Source organism: Hypomesus nipponensis, chromosome 14 (genome assembly GCF_054491055.1).
Source record: "Hypomesus nipponensis isolate SF chromosome 14, ASM5449105v1, whole genome shotgun sequence".
Taxonomy (NCBI): Eukaryota; Metazoa; Chordata; class Actinopteri; order Osmeriformes; family Osmeridae; genus Hypomesus; species Hypomesus nipponensis.
This window is the reverse complement of record NC_140374.1, coordinates 16,925,654-16,942,264: the sequence shown is the minus strand read 5'-3', so window position 1 is coordinate 16,942,264 and position 16,611 is coordinate 16,925,654. Positions and strand designations below refer to the sequence as shown.

Sequence of the window (16,611 nt, the reverse complement as noted above, 5' to 3'; positions counted from 1 at the left end):
AGTCTTCAGACATGTTGGAGAGGCTCTTTTTTTCGCAATAGGCATCAAAGGTAGGCTGGTGTCTGATGAGGGAGACTCCAGCAGTCATTAAACTAGTGGGGTTGGTCAGGTAATCACGCTCTTTTAGCTATGAGCCAATGGTGTCTCATTAGAATTTCTTTGTTTTCATCTAAGGGTGGGGAACCACCAAGAATCATTCATTAAGTTTCAAAAGAGGTAATAACATAGGTCAAACAGGTTTCTAGTGGCACTCAAAATGGCTGTCAAATCTTAATTGAGATATTGTGATCCATCTTCCCAACATGCAAATATCACAGAAGGAAACAATTTGTTACATATCAAATGTATTCAATATGCAATTTGACTTTGTGCGAAGGGTAAAACCTTCTTTATGCACTAAACATTAGATCGTCTTTTTGAATATATGCATGTACTGTAAGAATCCATCACATAAGTCATACAGTCGTAAAATTCCATGCAGTCAGTCTGACAGTCATTCTCTGGAATGCAACCATGAGAGGAAAGTTTATTTAGAGAAAAGATCCATAACTTAAAGCTCACATTTTGATTACAGTTATATCTATTGCACACTAGAGATTTGTGTCAGGAGTAGCTGAGTAGATGGAACCAAATGCAGGACAATTTAGCAAACAGGATCATAGAAGTTGGATTTATTCAAATCAAGGTAATGCAGACTAGAAAAAGCTACTCATGTAGAACATAACAAAACGGACAAATTAACTGACAAAGACTGACAAAGGTAGCACATATATGCACAGAGGGCCAGGAGATGGTGATTGACAACGGGACACAGGTGTGTGGAGAACCAGAACAAGTACCAGGAGAGAGAAACAAGGTTAGAAGGACTGGAACATTGGAGCCACGCCCAACAGATACACAGACCCAGGGACCCAGGAAACACTGGAGGTGCAGGGAGAAACTGGTGCTGACATGCCACAAATTATAATAAAGTTCTGTAGCTACAACCTATTAACACTTTACAGCTGTCTTGATATATATGACTCACTTGTCAAATAAATTAGAATTTAAATGAATTTAGAAATATTTTTATACAATTCCTATGGTCACCCATTTAATGGCCTTCAACAGTAACTGAAAGCTAAATGTATGCTACCCAATCAGAAATGAACAAAAACATTGCCTTTGAGAGAGAGACTTTAGAGATACCTTCATTTCAACCTTTCCAAAACAGTTTTTCCTTTTGATGTCATCAAAATAGAATAGAAGGAAATTGACAGCACATTCAGAGAAAAATGGTTGTCGGACAAAAGGCCTATGTTTCCTATTTAAATCTAAGTCCTTGGTCTCTTTAAGTGTTCAGCCCTTCTAATTAAATATATTAGGTTTAACAAATAATGATTTTTTGAAAGCTTGTTGGATTGTTTCACTGCCTTGATCGATAGAGCTGCATCGAGAAACAGTGGGGGACGTTTGTAAAGAACAGAACTGTTTTAGTCACTCACATTCCGACCTGACCTTTGCATAAAGACAATCGTCCCTCCATCAATAAGGATTTAAACACTGGAAACCATTTTTGCATTCTAATGATTTATTCAGCAAAGTATAAAATCGCTGGGTGTAATTGCAGTCATTCAATGCTGTGTTCTTCATGCACATTCTCTGAAGTGAAAAAGTCTTTGAAATCATAATTTGAACGGATGTAGTTTCATTCAAGAGACTCACAACATTTTTATAATTAACATCAGCTGTTAAATACGATGGCCCTGAAGTGCAAAACATAACGGCAAATAAAAACACAAAGGCAAATAGTAAAACACAACGCAAATAGTAAAACACAACGGCGAATAGTAAAACACAACGGCAAATAGGAAAACACAACGGCGAATAGGAAAACACAACGGCGAATAGGAAAACACAATGTAGAATAGGAAAACACACCGGCTAATAGGAAAACACAACGGCAAATAGGAAAACGCAACAACATTAACTTCTGACGGAAAAGGTAGGGCCTATCTAGCAGAAGACCGACCCTCCTGATTGGACTGACGGACTGTCTGTCTTTTAACAGGAAGGAGCGGTGAAAAACACGAACAGCACCTGTTTGAATGACAACAGGTCATTCGGTCCACTCGGACCCTGTGTTGTTCTGTGCACCTGACAATAAAAGACTTGAACTTGAGCATTTATATTTGTAGAAGCCTACTTGATGCAAGTTGAATCTAATCTAGATAGCAATCACACCAGTAACTGCTCAATTTAAGACAAGAAAGGAGTTTGGTAAATAGAACAGAATATGCAAGGCAACCAATTGCATTCATTAAAACATTTTATTATGCAATATGTCCAGAGGGTCATTGTTTTTAGTGCGTGGACTTGAAATTTCTGCCAAGCGTTGAGTACTAGCTGGATGATGGGAATCCTTTATCTGCAATTCATTGTTGCTAGCTCTAATCACTAACGACGCTAATAAGACTAGTCTTCTCTATAGTCTGGCATACAAAGTTATAACTTTGTAACGAACACCGATAACTAGAACTAATTTGACAAACGCGACTTCAAGTGCTTATACTCATCTTGATGTTGAGATTAGTTGACAACATATCAACTATCACGTGGTATGTAGCCTATAGCCTGGTCCTATCTAGCCGACCTTGTCACACTCATAATTCTAGTCAGAATATGAGTCTGAAAATTCTCCGTTGGGCTGTGACTATGGGGCGTGTTTCAACCGAACTCCTAAAACAAATGACTCTACGCTCAATTGGATAGACCTGCAACCAATCAGAGCAACATAATATGTTGTTTGTTGAAAACGAATTCAACCCAAGGGCTCTTGACGTTGTTGATTATGTTACTGTTGATCATCTGTCCATCATCGTATAAAGCCCGCCCTGGCAATTTCATTGGTCCGCCCAGATCCTGGTTTTATGTAGTTGTTCCCAATACGAGACCCTCCAGACCCAACTTCCCGACCACATTTTTTTGTGGGCGGGGAGAAGTTGGGCTGGCAGCCAGGCTAGGTCCTAACCAGACCCTCATACATTTCATTTGTACAGAGGGTCTGGGATCGCCCCATTGACAAGCGTTAACTTCCTTGAAGGCGGGTCCTCTGTTGAAGTTTAAAACTATTGGATCTGCCCAGAGCCACTCTGATCTGCCATAACCAATCGCAAACGTTCGTCTTAGCCAACTCCTTCACCACTACTGTAACGGAGCTAGCTGCCATAGCTGGAAAATCAAACTTTTCCTGAACCCCGTGGGGAGGAGGGCTACAACATCATGGCCAACTACAAAACTCAGCAAGTAATGTTCTTGCTCCAGCTTTAACTTATGGATATTCGGCAGCATTACCACAACCGCAGAATAACTTCGCTCGCATCTTTCTCCGCCGCCATTACTGAACTACTCAAACTAGTGCACGACATTAACGTCATCGTTCGCAGCCACTCCCTCTGTTCACTGATTGGACCTACAAAAAATGTGTTTCTGAAAACCGACTTCAGAGCCTAGCTCCCAGACCTAGTACTGAAGCAAAAGAAGCAGGAGGGCAGAGCCAGGCTATGTAGCCTATGCCTTGCATCAAAATCATTCTTAAAAATAGCAAAAGTATCTTCCAGGGATTCATGTTTTCAAAATAGGCATTCCTATTAAAAGACAGACAGTTCGTCTGTCCAATCAGGATGGTCCGTCTTCTACTAGATAGGCCCTACCTTTTCCGTCAGAAGTTAATGTCCTTGTCTTTTCCTATTTGCCGTTGTGTTTTCCTATTTGCCGTTGCGTTTTCCTATTTGCCTTTGCGTTTTCCTATTTGCCCGTGCATTTTCCTATTTGCCGTTGCGTTTTCCTATTTGCCATTGGATTTTCCTATTTGCCTTTTTGTTTTCCTATTCGCCGTTGTGTTTTCCTATTTGCTGTTGTGTTTTCCTATTCGCTGTTGTGTTTTGCTATTTGCTGTTGTGTTTTGCACTTCAGGGCCACCATAGTTAAAGGTGCTATCATAAGTTAAAATGACAACTGACAAACAAACTTTGTCATACTTTAAAAGTGATATGTCTTTGTCGTAAATATGTGAATGACTATTATCATTACCTTTTTAACTTATACAATAACTTTTCTTTTAAGTCTGTTTTCTTGGTTTAAAGTAAAAATTGTACATCAAAACCCCTATTTGTTCTCTCAGGGGCGGTTTTAGGCACGTGATTCTTCCATGTCACGTGGGGGGTCGCACAAGCATTAAAAAAAATAAGTGGGGTGTAAGTGAAAAACTCGACAAAATGTACTAGGACCGCCACTGTGTTCTCTTACATGCTTTGGTTTAGAAAGCTTTTAAGTAGTACACTGAACATATTTTTTAGGCCACTCCCAATATGAAGGGTTGGTCACAGGATAGTTTAAATAAGAGTGTGGTTCCATTGAGGACCACTTTTGTTAGCCTCATGCTCACATCTAATTTAGCTATTTTCCAGCCCTCAAAAATGGTACCTTATTGAGTGAATTTGAAGAAAGCACACATCACTTATCAACACATCAATGAGATTCTGACCTTGTTAAACCTTTTATTACAGCCACTCAAATTGAATGACAAGATTTTATTCTCAATTCTTTTTTTTCAGATTACATTCAGTTCAGATTCTATTTTAACCATAGAGAGCATAAAGCGGGTTATCCAATTTCAGATGTTGTATTTTATGGGACCTAACATGCCTATTTGGTATAGTTGTTCATATATATATATTTTTTTTTTACATACATTAATTGCATATATTATATAAAGTCATTTTATGTATTTATTTATTTTTGCAACAAAAGTCATCTTTTTAAATAAAAGGAGACAAACCTCTATCATTATGCACAATTCATGTGTGCATTCATTATGCACAAATGAATTCAATACTTAAAGATAATTTAAGGGGATATGACAGGGTTTTTTTCTGCACCACTATACATAACATTACACAAACTAACTTGTCTCTGCAGGGTAAGATGATAACATATCTTTTTGTTAATCTGCTAACACATCCTAAACAAACTATGAGTTCATCACAAAACAAATATTCGAAGACTTACCATTAACAAATATTTTAAGATTTGTATTATTGCAATCAGATAATTTTAAAAAATTCAGAAATCACTTTGATCCATTGTGTTGAATGTTTTTTTCATTTTATGATAGCAGCACTTAGTTCTTGAATGTCAATCGAAAGTACTCTTCCTTCTTCTCAAAGTAGAAGTTGAATCGGGCCTTGGCATACCTATGTTAAAAGAAGATCATAAATATACCACATGCAGCGCTTATTGGAAGACTATTAGCTTATCAGTCAGATGTAGCAGACATATTTCCTGCAGTTATGTCATGCAAACAAATCTTGTATTTTGGGTCAAAATATTGGATTTTGAGCTTAAATGCACAGTATGATAAATAATGCCTTTTCAGGTTAATAATGCAGGTTTATAAAGGCTTTATAAAGTAAAGAAAGTGCATACATAAAAAGTGTTTAGCAACAAATGATATTTACAATGTTTTTCCCCACTGACTGTGTTTATTGTGAAAGGTGATATTGTTGTACCCAACCTTTATGGAAGCTACTAAAGAATAAGATGTGCATTTCTGCCATCCAACATTAGCTCTTCCAAATTAAAGTTGTTAAGATGTTCCACATTATACTTCTGGCACTAAGATATAACGGTTTATCAGTTTAACATAAAAAAATACACATTAACGGAAAACAGTGCAATGACTTTTTCACAACCTCTGTCTTTTTATAACAGACACAAGGAACTGGGGTGCTAAACCTTCAACGATCATTATTTGCAATGAAATTCAGATGTTAAATTGTTGTAAAAAAAAAGTGGGAAGCATGAAAAGTAAAAAAAGCAGCTACTGTAAGCAATTTGACAATGGGCTTTTGTATGGCAGCCTCCCCCCCCCCCCAATTCCAAACAGGGCCCCACTATAAATGTTCTTATAACAATGTCTTAGTCACATTGGCTTTGGAACTACATTTTAACCACTGATTTGCTCACGCGTCCGCAAATGTAACCACTGATTTGCAGACGTTAAACGAGTTAAACTGAATAAATGAAACAAATATTACTACGGCGAGGAGGGAGGAAGAAGGAATGAAGGGTAAGGGTGCGGTTGTCCCTTCTTGGGTCTCTTTTGTCACAAGTGCATATGGCTTTGGTTATGGATGAAGCCTGGGCGTCGTCTGCCACTTGTTTATAGAAGTCAGAAAAGATTTGGCTCTAAGTGATGAAGTTGGAGGAAACAGGCCTGGGGAGATGCAGTACACCCTCACATGCCTTCATGTTGACTACTCTTCCTTTCTCTGATGCATCTCTGTAAATATAGGACTGATTACTATAGGTGGGTCAAAGCCAAGATATGTACACAGCATGTTACAATAAGTTGTGGGACAAAGATATTTCACAAGAATGCTGGCCCATGTCACACCTCATGTTTAAAAAAAGAACTGTATGGGGACAACACTATGAAACACTATGCTGTGGCACGCTTAAGTTATTGTTGCTCTCCACCTACTTATTTCTGGTCAACCCCTGTTTTTTAAAGGAAGGTAACTTGACCCTGGTTGTGCACTTTGGGACAACTTCAGCCTGGGGCTTAGTGGGGCAGACAGCTAACAGGCACATGTGGCGAAGTCAGGGGATGAGAGGTATGGAGGGAGGACCAATGAGACTGGAACAATACAACCTCTGTTTCTACCTCGCCCGCTGGATCCTATTTCCTGAAGGTTCAGATAGACATATGGTGAGGCCCTGTTGCTGATTCACAGAGTGGGTAGAAAAGCCACACAGAGGGGAGGGTACCGTGTGTCAATAGTGATTAGTATCACTATCACAACTGGGGCTGAAAGGGCTGGAAGGGGGCTCATTGGGGGAGGGGAGAAAAGGATAAAGTAAAACTTTCAGGAGGCATTGGGATTCTTAACCCTAGTTCTAAGGTGGTGTTATATTCAGAATGTCTTAATTGTGTAAATTGAAAATTGGATGTGCAATGGCATGGCATGATAACATATTTAATCATGTTTTAACCACTATGGTTAACATTTTTACTCTTTTGAAGAATGTTAAACTAAGCCTTAAGATTCTGAGACTACCTTAATACATAAGTCACTTACCCTTGGAAATCAAAGTCAATTGAAGAGTACCTGGCCTGCAAGATTGCCCAGAGACCCCAAATGAAGTTGGAAGCCTTTAATAAAAGAGAAAGAGAAGAATGTGGAAAAAAAAAAACAGTTTTTCAAAAGCAGAGGATGTTCATGAAATCAATCACAGTCTCTAGACAGTCCTTATGTTACTCAGACAATTTTACTTCAAATAATATAAGATATTATTCACACAGATGATACTCTTAGCAAAATGTCTCTGAATTACTTAAACCACAAAATTCCAATGGAAATCTGACAATGTTCAGAACAAGAAATCAATTAATCTACCAGCAGTATATTTTAACAATAATTCCTGTAGTCTATTTTCCCTATGTTCCTTTTGTTCAAAGTTTGTAATATTGCATGTTGATCACAAACAGTATGGTTTAGAAAAGACAGGACTCATTGAATTGTTCCCTTCTAACAGTATTGTTCCCTTAGGTCCTTCAATGCTGTCATAAACTTTTTGTTGTTATCTGCCCTAATTGTAAATCTTTCTAGTAGTAACCCTAATACCGACCTAATGAGTTCCAGACAGACCTCTGTTCTATGGCCCAGTGATAAAATCAAATTTTTATTTGATAATCAAATAAATGGTGGAATGAAACACTGGAACAGTGTGTGGTTTCCCCAAAAAAGAATTCCTGGCACGTTTTGGGCTGTAATTTATTCCCCTCTTTTTCTGCTTGTAGAAGGAGATTGAGCGCAGTTCTACTATGATTAATAACTCCCCTTCCATTAGAATGCCATTAGCCTAACTCTAAACAGAGACTCAAATGACAGGGAGTCATTCAGAAAACCAGCCACCGAGCATGCTGGGAGATATGGATGACATCACCGATCATGTAGTCATTGGCCTTCAGTTCTAGCAACAGTCCCCTGGGGAGCTTTAGAGGACTCCAGTGTGCCTTGGCTCACACAGCCTGGGTTTAAAATCAGTTTCACTTTAGCAAATATTGGCAGTTAGCCACTGCTCAGTGATGCGGTAGTGGAGACACATTATTTAAAGTTTCCTGAAGAGTGTCACAATGAACTTTGAAGTTCAACAGTGCATCCATATTTTTCTTGTGCTGGGTTATGTAAATTATGAAAAAATGTGGTCAAATAATGTGGTAAATATTGAGAAAAACAGCTCCACCAATCATTTCTCTAGTGATTATGAGATATCTTCCAATTCAAAGCCAGACTTGGACTGAAAGCTCACCTTAACTGTTTAGTATCTACAATTAAGATTTCCCACTAAATTTAGAGTCCTCAGTTTGTCATGGAGGTCTGATTCCAATCAACTGGATATTATTGTTACCTTTATTCCATTCCAGCCCATACTTGTTCTTTTCTCCATTTTTATTTTAGCTGAGTGGGACTACTTTGATAAGTACTGTTCTTTCTCATAATCTTATGGCTTTTTGGAGAGACATACACCAGCCAAACTTGCTATGTTATAGCGAGTTATGAAAAGCACCATTTGTCTCGTCCAGCACCACTTAAAAATTGTTGTGGTTAGAAATATCGTTGAGACATTTTTTTTATTTTTATTATTCAGTGGTTTCTTATGAACCCTGATGGAGTCTTACATAAAGCAAAGACATGTAGGTCAGTCATAAAATGATTGGGATTGGTGTCGATTTCTTGGGATAACGAGAGGCACATAGCCAGTGTGATGTGTTAAGTATTACAACTTGGCTTCTGGAAAAAAATTAAACATACTCAGCACAGACTACTTTAAACGTCTATGCTTATTTTCCCTACTTTAAACAAATCCACACATTGTTTCATGTAACACAATACAAAGAAAATGGATATGGTGTCATTATTCCTCTGAGTGGTATTTCTGTGGTATTTTGTATTGCTAACACTTACCAATGAGAACTTGCAGACTTGGATATAGAGCTCAGTAACTTCTGCCTCTGTAACTGGAACATTCTGTCGTGTGTTGTGTTTGTAACTCTCCAGGTAAGAAGTCAACCAGTTTCTCTGTAGATCCCAGCTGGGATATAGGCTGCAGTCAACATTTTTGACACCTTGAATTACCGGAAAAAACAAACATCCATGTTCATGCATCAATGTTCAATCACTTTGTACTAATGTTTAATGCTCATGGGAGTTCTGTTCAACAATACAACAGACTCTTTGAAACCCATCATTTAGAAAAATATTTCATTTTGACAGTGTGAGGAACTTTGAGCAGTAATCAGCACATGGATGATGATGATGATGGAGAAAGCAAATTTACCAGCAAATTCATTGAAGTGATTTCCTATGTCAAAGGCCTGATAGTTATAATCTGCATACTCATAGTCAATGAATCTCACAACGTCTGAAAGAGGAGAAAGAAAATAGAGCGAGAGAAAAAGTGGAGCATATGTTATTATAAATGCCATTTTAACTCCCAACATGACTAAATACTTAAATAACTAAAAAATATGTTCTTAATTTATCCTCAGCGTCCAAACTAGAACACATTATGAGAGCAAAATAATTTGACAAAGTCTGACAGCAAAAAAAACTGTGAAAAGCAAATAACTTTACCAATAATACTTTTACTAGACATTTCACCTATTTAGTTCACATATTGTGGAAATGGAGGCTCTTAACAAAGTCTAAAACATACCGTAATGATTTGAACCAAACTAAAGTTGATTGGTTTATTCTGAATGAAAAATACAAAGATTGATTTATGAATTTTTCGAACTCATTAACTATTCTGATTAATCCCATTTCTGGCTTTGCCCCACAATAATTTGACAAACGTTGTTAACTTAGATGGGAAATCTTACATTCTGTTGGCATTTGGCTTGAAAATATTTTCACCCACCCATTTTGTGATCATAGATAATGTTTTTAGTCAACAGATCATTGTGACACAGTACAATCGGAGAGTCTATTTGAGACAGGTGTCTTTTCAGTGACTCAATTTCACTTGAAAGCTGTTCAATGCTGGGGACATCTTGCAGGATTGTGAAACTGAAAAAAGAAAAACTGTAAGTGTTGCACATGGTAGCTACCAGATGTTTCACGTGTTCACAATTCAGAACAATATATCTAAAATTACATTCCAAATAGCTTGACGGACATTTGCCCTACTGTAGGTAAAACCTCTTACCGACAAAATGACACAGAGATAGAAATTCACGTCAAACACATATTTTGTTAACACCATGTTGGAAATGTCCCGGGTAAAACTTTGTCGTAGGGCATTGGACAATGGATCAAGAGGTCACAAGTTCAAATCCGTCCTTGTATGTCACTTTGGATAAAAGTGTATGCTATAAAACTGTAACATGTCATTTTAGTTTGTTATCTCAAATCAGCCCTTCATTTACAACACATGTGCTCATGGGGATGTTAAATGCGTGCCTTTCCTCAGTCCGACAACCCTATTAAAGACAATTCATCCTGTGATGTTGTTAAGATCATGCCTTCTCAATTCATATCTAGACTTCATTTCAACAGTGAGAAAACAAGAAAGTAATTTAAACAGTAATACCTATTTACTTAAAGGGAACAAACTGTTGTGACTGTATTATACACAGTTGTCGACATAATTTAGTAGGGCCTGTTAGGAATGTACAATAAAGCGAGTGGGGTAGTGCCTCTTGTTTATAGCGGACTATCGTCTCCCTTAAACAGCTCATTCTCTAGTACATTTCCTGTCAACCATTTTATATACTCTTTTTCATTTATTCCTTTAGGTTTCAGACTGATTTTTTGGGTTGTTTTCACTCACCTAGGTAACCCTTTATTTAATTCCATATTCAATCAAAACTATTGTGTATTTTATATAAAAATCTGGTTTCTTCACAGGAATTAATCATTATAGTATGTCAGGAACAAGTGTTTGCTTCCCATGCAATCTGTAATATATTTATGTTTTAATGTCAGTATTCATGAATATATTATTTGCGAATATATCTATGATTTTAAATATGCATTGACTGTTTTATATGGACAAGACAACTAATCCTCCTTTTGTCAACCAACATGTTAAAGGCACAATTAAATTATTGGATCTTTATCTTGCATTAATACACCACCAAAGAAATAAATACAGAGCAAAAAATAGAGAACTCTGCAAGACTCTGAAATTGCCATTGACATCCCTATAATTCAGCACTGCCATCAGAACCTTTTGCTCTCCCTTTTCTCCTAATCTCTCTATTTCGAGACGACAGTCAAGTACGTTTGCCTCCTGTGCCTCTCATGTCTCCCAGTCAAGTCTCCGTTCCAGATAAGTAATTAGTGGAATTTCCTCCTCTGGTGGCTCGTTATCAATGTGCCTTATTTACATAAGGTTTTCAGCGCCAGCAGAGCACCACTGATTTCTGAGTTATATTGTGTGATTTGTGTCTGGTGTCAATGGAAGGCATAGCAGGGGGTCTTTGGAGCCGCGGAGGTGACTAGTGCAGTGCCACAGCTGCCTGATGTTCTCCCTCTCTCTCAGCCCAGCATGGGACTGTAGCACTGAAGACCTCTTCTGCAGGTGCAGTCTCTTCCTGCCCTCCATTTCCTCTGAAGACTCGACTCGAACTTTGAGTATACAGCTCAAGTACAGCACAGCTCAAGTATAAAAGTCTATCTGATGTTTTTAAATGTGCTAAGGTTCTCTCTGTCTCTCTTTTTTCTCTTTGTGGTACAGTGCCAATTTGATAATTTTTTATCAAGTACATTTCACTACCACACAGTGAACAGTAAGCATTAAGTTATTCAGCCTCTGAAATGTATCACAATTTAGCCCCATCTATTGGGCTTCAAAATGTGGTGCAAGTTGAAGGTAAAATTTCAGATAGGAGTGCCAAACAGGTTTTCCATGGTTTTGGAAATGTTATGTACATTTTTTCATTTTAATTCACAGAAAATATTGAGCCTTAGTAAATTCTTAGATTGTATGAAAGGTATGAATATGGTAATGCTGTTGTAGTATGTATGAAATAAAGATCCACGCTTTAGAAAAATTAAATGTGCTTCCATTACAGAGAGCTATGGGCTTACAAGGTTGTCTGTGGTCTGTCATTGTGATGTTACAAAAGTGACACAGACATCCTGACTCTGTCTCAGCTATTGCTTTTGTCTCTGGTATAAGAAAGGAGGAAGTAAACTCTCTCTTATCAGGAAGTCCTCTCTCTCCCCTGAGTTCTCTAGCATGAAATGGATGACCTAGACCACAGCTAATTGCTTGGCCCTCTTTCTGAGAAATGAAGAACAAACTTTGTGTTTGTTTGAATTGCTTTGAATCTGGGGAGTTAAAGCAGACCCAGTACTTTTCAACATAGGTTGCATGGACTTCTGACCCCTCACAGACAATGTAAACAAGCCTGAACAGTGGAGTGATAAGAGAGAAGGTTGCATGAAGATTAGCTAGGGTCTGCTTCTTAGAAATGGCTGGACTTCCCCTATCACCTTTCACTCTATGACCCTGCTTCAGATAACACAATGTCATTACCAAAATCCCCACCTCTCTGACGGTCCAATGACAGCTCTCTATTTCAACATCTTTGCATGACAAGAGATAGTGAGGCCTGCAAACTGTCAAAGATAGTCCATAGAACTAAACACATGCAGTATTACTGTAACTGTAATTTTCAATGAAAATGGAGAATGCTTTAGAATAAAACAGAGTTCATTCTGTTCTGTGATATCTGCAATACAAAACCTGTGTTCATGACATAATGGAGGTCATCACTTTTTTGCTTACCCCTCTCTTCCTTCGCTTTTGGTGTTCTGAACCAGTTGCAGAAACTGGGACATCCTCTTCCACAAGACAGGTTCAACTGGAGACTCCCAATCTGGTTTGATAGCATGAATTTTCCCCATTTCTGATGCAATTAATCTGAGGGAGAGAAAATCCAAAATATTGCCAGAGGAAAGCACATTGGGTAATAAACAACTACACAGCTTATCACTTTTTTCCCATTGCTTCCAAATTGGATGCTATTTGATTTAGAATTTCAAATCCATAGAAGTGGTTTTCTCAGCGACTTGGAACTTCCTTAGACACTGCAGTTTTTTTTTTGGTCTTTGATGTGATTGATGAGGAGAATGATCCCACGGTTTGCCATGTGCTGTCTGTGTTCTATCAAACAATTTGACCTGAACTTTTACATTTTAGAGCATTATCATGAGAATGACAGGAAGCGTACTATGCAGTTTCATACAAACTTTGCAATTCAACATGACCCCTTCTTCTTTGACCACTAAGTAATAAAGTCCACCTTAAAATAAAAATCACACACACATAACATGACCTTAATTAGTCATGATCTTGATAGTTCTATGTGTCTCTTGATCAGCCAACTAGACACACAATTATCCCTTGGCCTAGATACAGCAATAAGATAACATTCTGTACCAGAATTCTGTGTACTCTAATGCCATGTTATGTGTACTAGCCACACACAAATTGTAGTTACATAAGAATAACTACCGTATGTAATTAAATAGTTTTGTGTAAGAAGCGGTTTAAGGGGTAAGTGGGTGTTGTAAATGTGCAGTTGAAAGTTGTTGCCCAAACAAGATCAATGTTAACATCCACTTACTCCTGGAAAGTCAAATCTCCCAGTAACACGTTTTCCTTGTGTAATAACTTGGGGCCCCTAAACCTTAATGAAGTGTAACTACATGGCAGTTCCTATGTAACTACAATGTTGTTCCCATAAGTTTACTATGCAGTTACATATTACTTAATGCAACCTCATTGTAAAGCTTACCGAATGTACGCATTTTGTCACTGTTTAAATTCTTACTTTACTTGTAAAGTATACAACACTTGCTTGTATATGTGTTTTTATGTGTGTATAGGCTTGTGCCTCTATGTGTACAGACTGTGCACAAAAAAAAACAGTTTTTGGACCTGTAGATGGCAGGCGTCCTAAGCAGAGTGTCGTCCAGCACAGTCCCTATCACAAACTCATAGCAGATGCCATTCTGGAAACTGCAGTAGATTTGAGGACCACAGTTGTGGGCGTGGAGTAACTTAAACATGTCCACCTCTCTGTCCCGGTCCACATAGAGCTCAGTCCTTCTGCCGTACACGCGCACCAGCACTGCCCCAGGATCCTGGAGCGAGTCCACAAAGCAGCCCATTAGTTGGTTGGTGATACCTTCTGTGAACACCTGAAATGGGAACACAACAGAGGTATTAACCAAGCATGAACTAGTAAATAAGTAACTTGCAAAAATTATGAATAATTTCTGTAATAGTGTTCCATTGCATTGCCATCACTTTTATATACTGTATATGTGAAGATATACAGTATGAGAGTATGGATCTCTTTGTGGTTCAGGGTCAGCTGGATAAACCCTTCCCCTATTCTAGTATATTCGTAGACTCCAGTAGCTTCTGTTTGCTTACAAGGTCATTTTGTCTTTTTGTGCATTGGTCTCCATTCATTGTCTGCTCAGCGCTTCCTCATTCAGACCACCTGTCCCCAAGGCCCCCGCTCTGACCAGCAGGACTACACAGAACACAATGTTTCATCAAGAGCTAGAGAGAACAAACATGGTAGCCTTGACATTTGATAAAGTATTCATACCACTAGATTGAAAGCCTCTTGAACAAATAGACCATGGTCAGTCAATGTGATCAAATGACTTTTTCATCAGAATTGTGTTGTATGAACGTACAAGATATCATGATTGATTTAATTACAAAGTCTGTTTTTCTTTTGCTCTCTTCATTCACTCTCTTCAAAAATCTATTAAATGTACCGTTTTGGTGTTTTTTCCATTGTCACCAGAGAATTGCTGAAGGAGGTGTTTAACTTGTTGAAACAAGAAGCTGTATCAATGTTCTGGGAACATACAAAGCAGTCCAATATTTAATTTGTTCCTTCAACTTAATATTGAAGCAATTAATTGATTGGTTGGACAAACCACACAAGGCTATAGAGGTTAATAGATGTTTGTGCAATCCTAACACTAATGTGTCTGCCATAGCATGGCATTCAATTTTCATTTTATCTGTGTTCTTACAATGTGATAACCTTACCATTGAAAACATTGTGAAAATGTATTTTCCTTTCGTATGTTTTAGACAGACACTTTGCACATCGTTTATTGAAAGCCCAGAACTCAAGGCTATCTTAAGATAATAAAATGTAGTACACAGATTCAATATCTCAGGCCTCGTGCTAGATCTTTGCTGAGAGAGACAATGGAAACAAAGTATCTGGGACTGAGAAAGTGTCTTTTGACTTTACATCTCAGTCTACACATCTGTCACCACAAAGCATATAGCAGAAACCATGGCTTGGTGAGGAAACTCTTGGTAGAATGGAGGAAGGAGTCTCTGAGGTTTCCCATTTCAAAGTCTATGTACTTAAACTAGAAATACCATGGATCTATCAGGTCACAGCAGGGCTCCACCACAACCCAGACAAACATCAATTCTTTCTTTCTGAGATTATCCAGTTGTTTGAACACACAAGACTGTTTTGCGGTTTGTTTCCTGCAAACAAACCCTCTTAGCTCAGAACGTATGTTCTACAATTTATAGAACCAGATTCAACCTAGATTATGTCTGTAGCTGATTTTAGGGAACAGTCGAGTCAAAGGTTTGACCAACATTATTATCTTCAAATGCTTGACCATTAAGCATGAGAGAACTTCCAAAAGCCAAAGTCACATACCTGCATGGTGAAGAATGTACCAGCCTATGGCTAACACTCATAGCTGTAGCTTAACTGAGTTTGTAAACTCAATACAGTATCATACATTCTCTCATTCGCTTGCCTTCAATTTGATCTCCTCTTGCTTCCATTGAGGCCGAATTCTCCGGAGCAACTCCAGGACTCCATTGTGTGGTGTCTGTTCATTCACACACACATCCAGGTGGAGTAGTTGACCTGTGCTCTTAAAGTAGCTGTTCATTGTCCCTCAAGCAAATCTAAAATCCCAAAAGCTATGTTTAGTGTTATTCAGACCAGCCTGCATCTAAATGTTGTCACCATATCCCCTACTCGTCAAGCCATATGTCCAGTGACTCAGCATACCAGCTGACTTATCAAAGAGCAATGTTCCTTTGGGCATCTCGACCCCTCTGGTTTGAGCCAGTCTTTACACATTAACTACCTGTGTTGGGTGTTCTATTGGAGCATATGAATTACCTGTACATGTGTTCAAACAGAAAAGCGACCTGCAGATAACAGTTCCAAAGACTTTAATTGATATCTGAGACCTTCACCTGTAAGGTATTCATGAAATTGAATGCCTTTAATAACTCAAGGTGTTTTCTGAATAGCTTAACAAAGTATATGGGAAGTGAAGAGCATTTGAATATACCTTGCATTAACAGTTGCAGTAAGAGTCCACTGTTTCAGTCCACGATGTCATCCGAGTCATATCTGTAGCTATCCAAATAGCTACAAAAGTGCATGGCTTATGGAACCATGAACATTCAACCTATTTACATTTTTTAAATGATTGGTTGTTTGAAATTCATGATGAATGATTGCCATTTAGACAA

The 16,611-nt window shown here is 38.1% G+C and overlaps 1 protein-coding gene across 3 annotated transcripts; it reads right to left on the bottom strand.

Annotated features, from left to right (window-relative positions):
* Window positions 1-656: 656 nt before the first annotated feature.
* On the bottom strand, window positions 657-16,166 carry LOC146258841 (ethanolamine kinase 1). 3 transcript variants are annotated; one of them, XM_084672728.1, is made up of 10 exons: window positions 15,879-15,965; window positions 14,856-14,938; window positions 14,500-14,602; window positions 13,999-14,261; window positions 12,844-12,978; window positions 9,967-10,115; window positions 9,385-9,468; window positions 9,012-9,172; window positions 7,122-7,195; window positions 657-5,234 (listed from the first exon to the last, which is right to left on the bottom strand). In XM_084672728.1, exons 3-10 carry the CDS (start codon window positions 14,536-14,538, stop codon window positions 5,162-5,164), a joined length of 978 nt encoding a protein of 325 aa, XP_084528854.1. In that variant the 5' UTR covers window positions 14,539-14,602; window positions 14,856-14,938; window positions 15,879-15,965; the 3' UTR covers window positions 657-5,161. The 3 variants fall into 3 exon arrangements, with proteins under 3 accessions (XP_084528854.1, XP_084528855.1, XP_084528853.1); XM_084672729.1 differs by lacking the exon at window positions 14,856-14,938 and having other exon boundaries at window positions 15,879-15,960; XM_084672727.1 differs by lacking the exons at window positions 14,500-14,602; window positions 14,856-14,938 and having other exon boundaries at window positions 15,879-16,166.
* Window positions 16,167-16,611: the final 445 nt, after the last annotated feature.

What these genes read in the sequence shown, in the direction of transcription:
- LOC146258841 (XM_084672727.1), bottom strand. Translation starts at nt 16,016, where the DNA reads ATGAACAGCTACTTTAAGAGCACAGGTCAACTACTCCACCTGGATGTG. An exon ending in AAGAGGAGATCAAATTGAAG is followed by an intron (nt 14,262 to 15,878) that starts GCAAGCGAATGA and finishes TTCCCATTTCAG; the next exon opens with GTGTTCACAGAAGGTATCAC. An exon ending in AAAAGCGAAGGAAGAGAGGG is followed by an intron (nt 10,116 to 12,843) that starts GTAAGCAAAAAA and finishes TTCTTTTTTCAG; the next exon opens with TTTCACAATCCTGCAAGATG.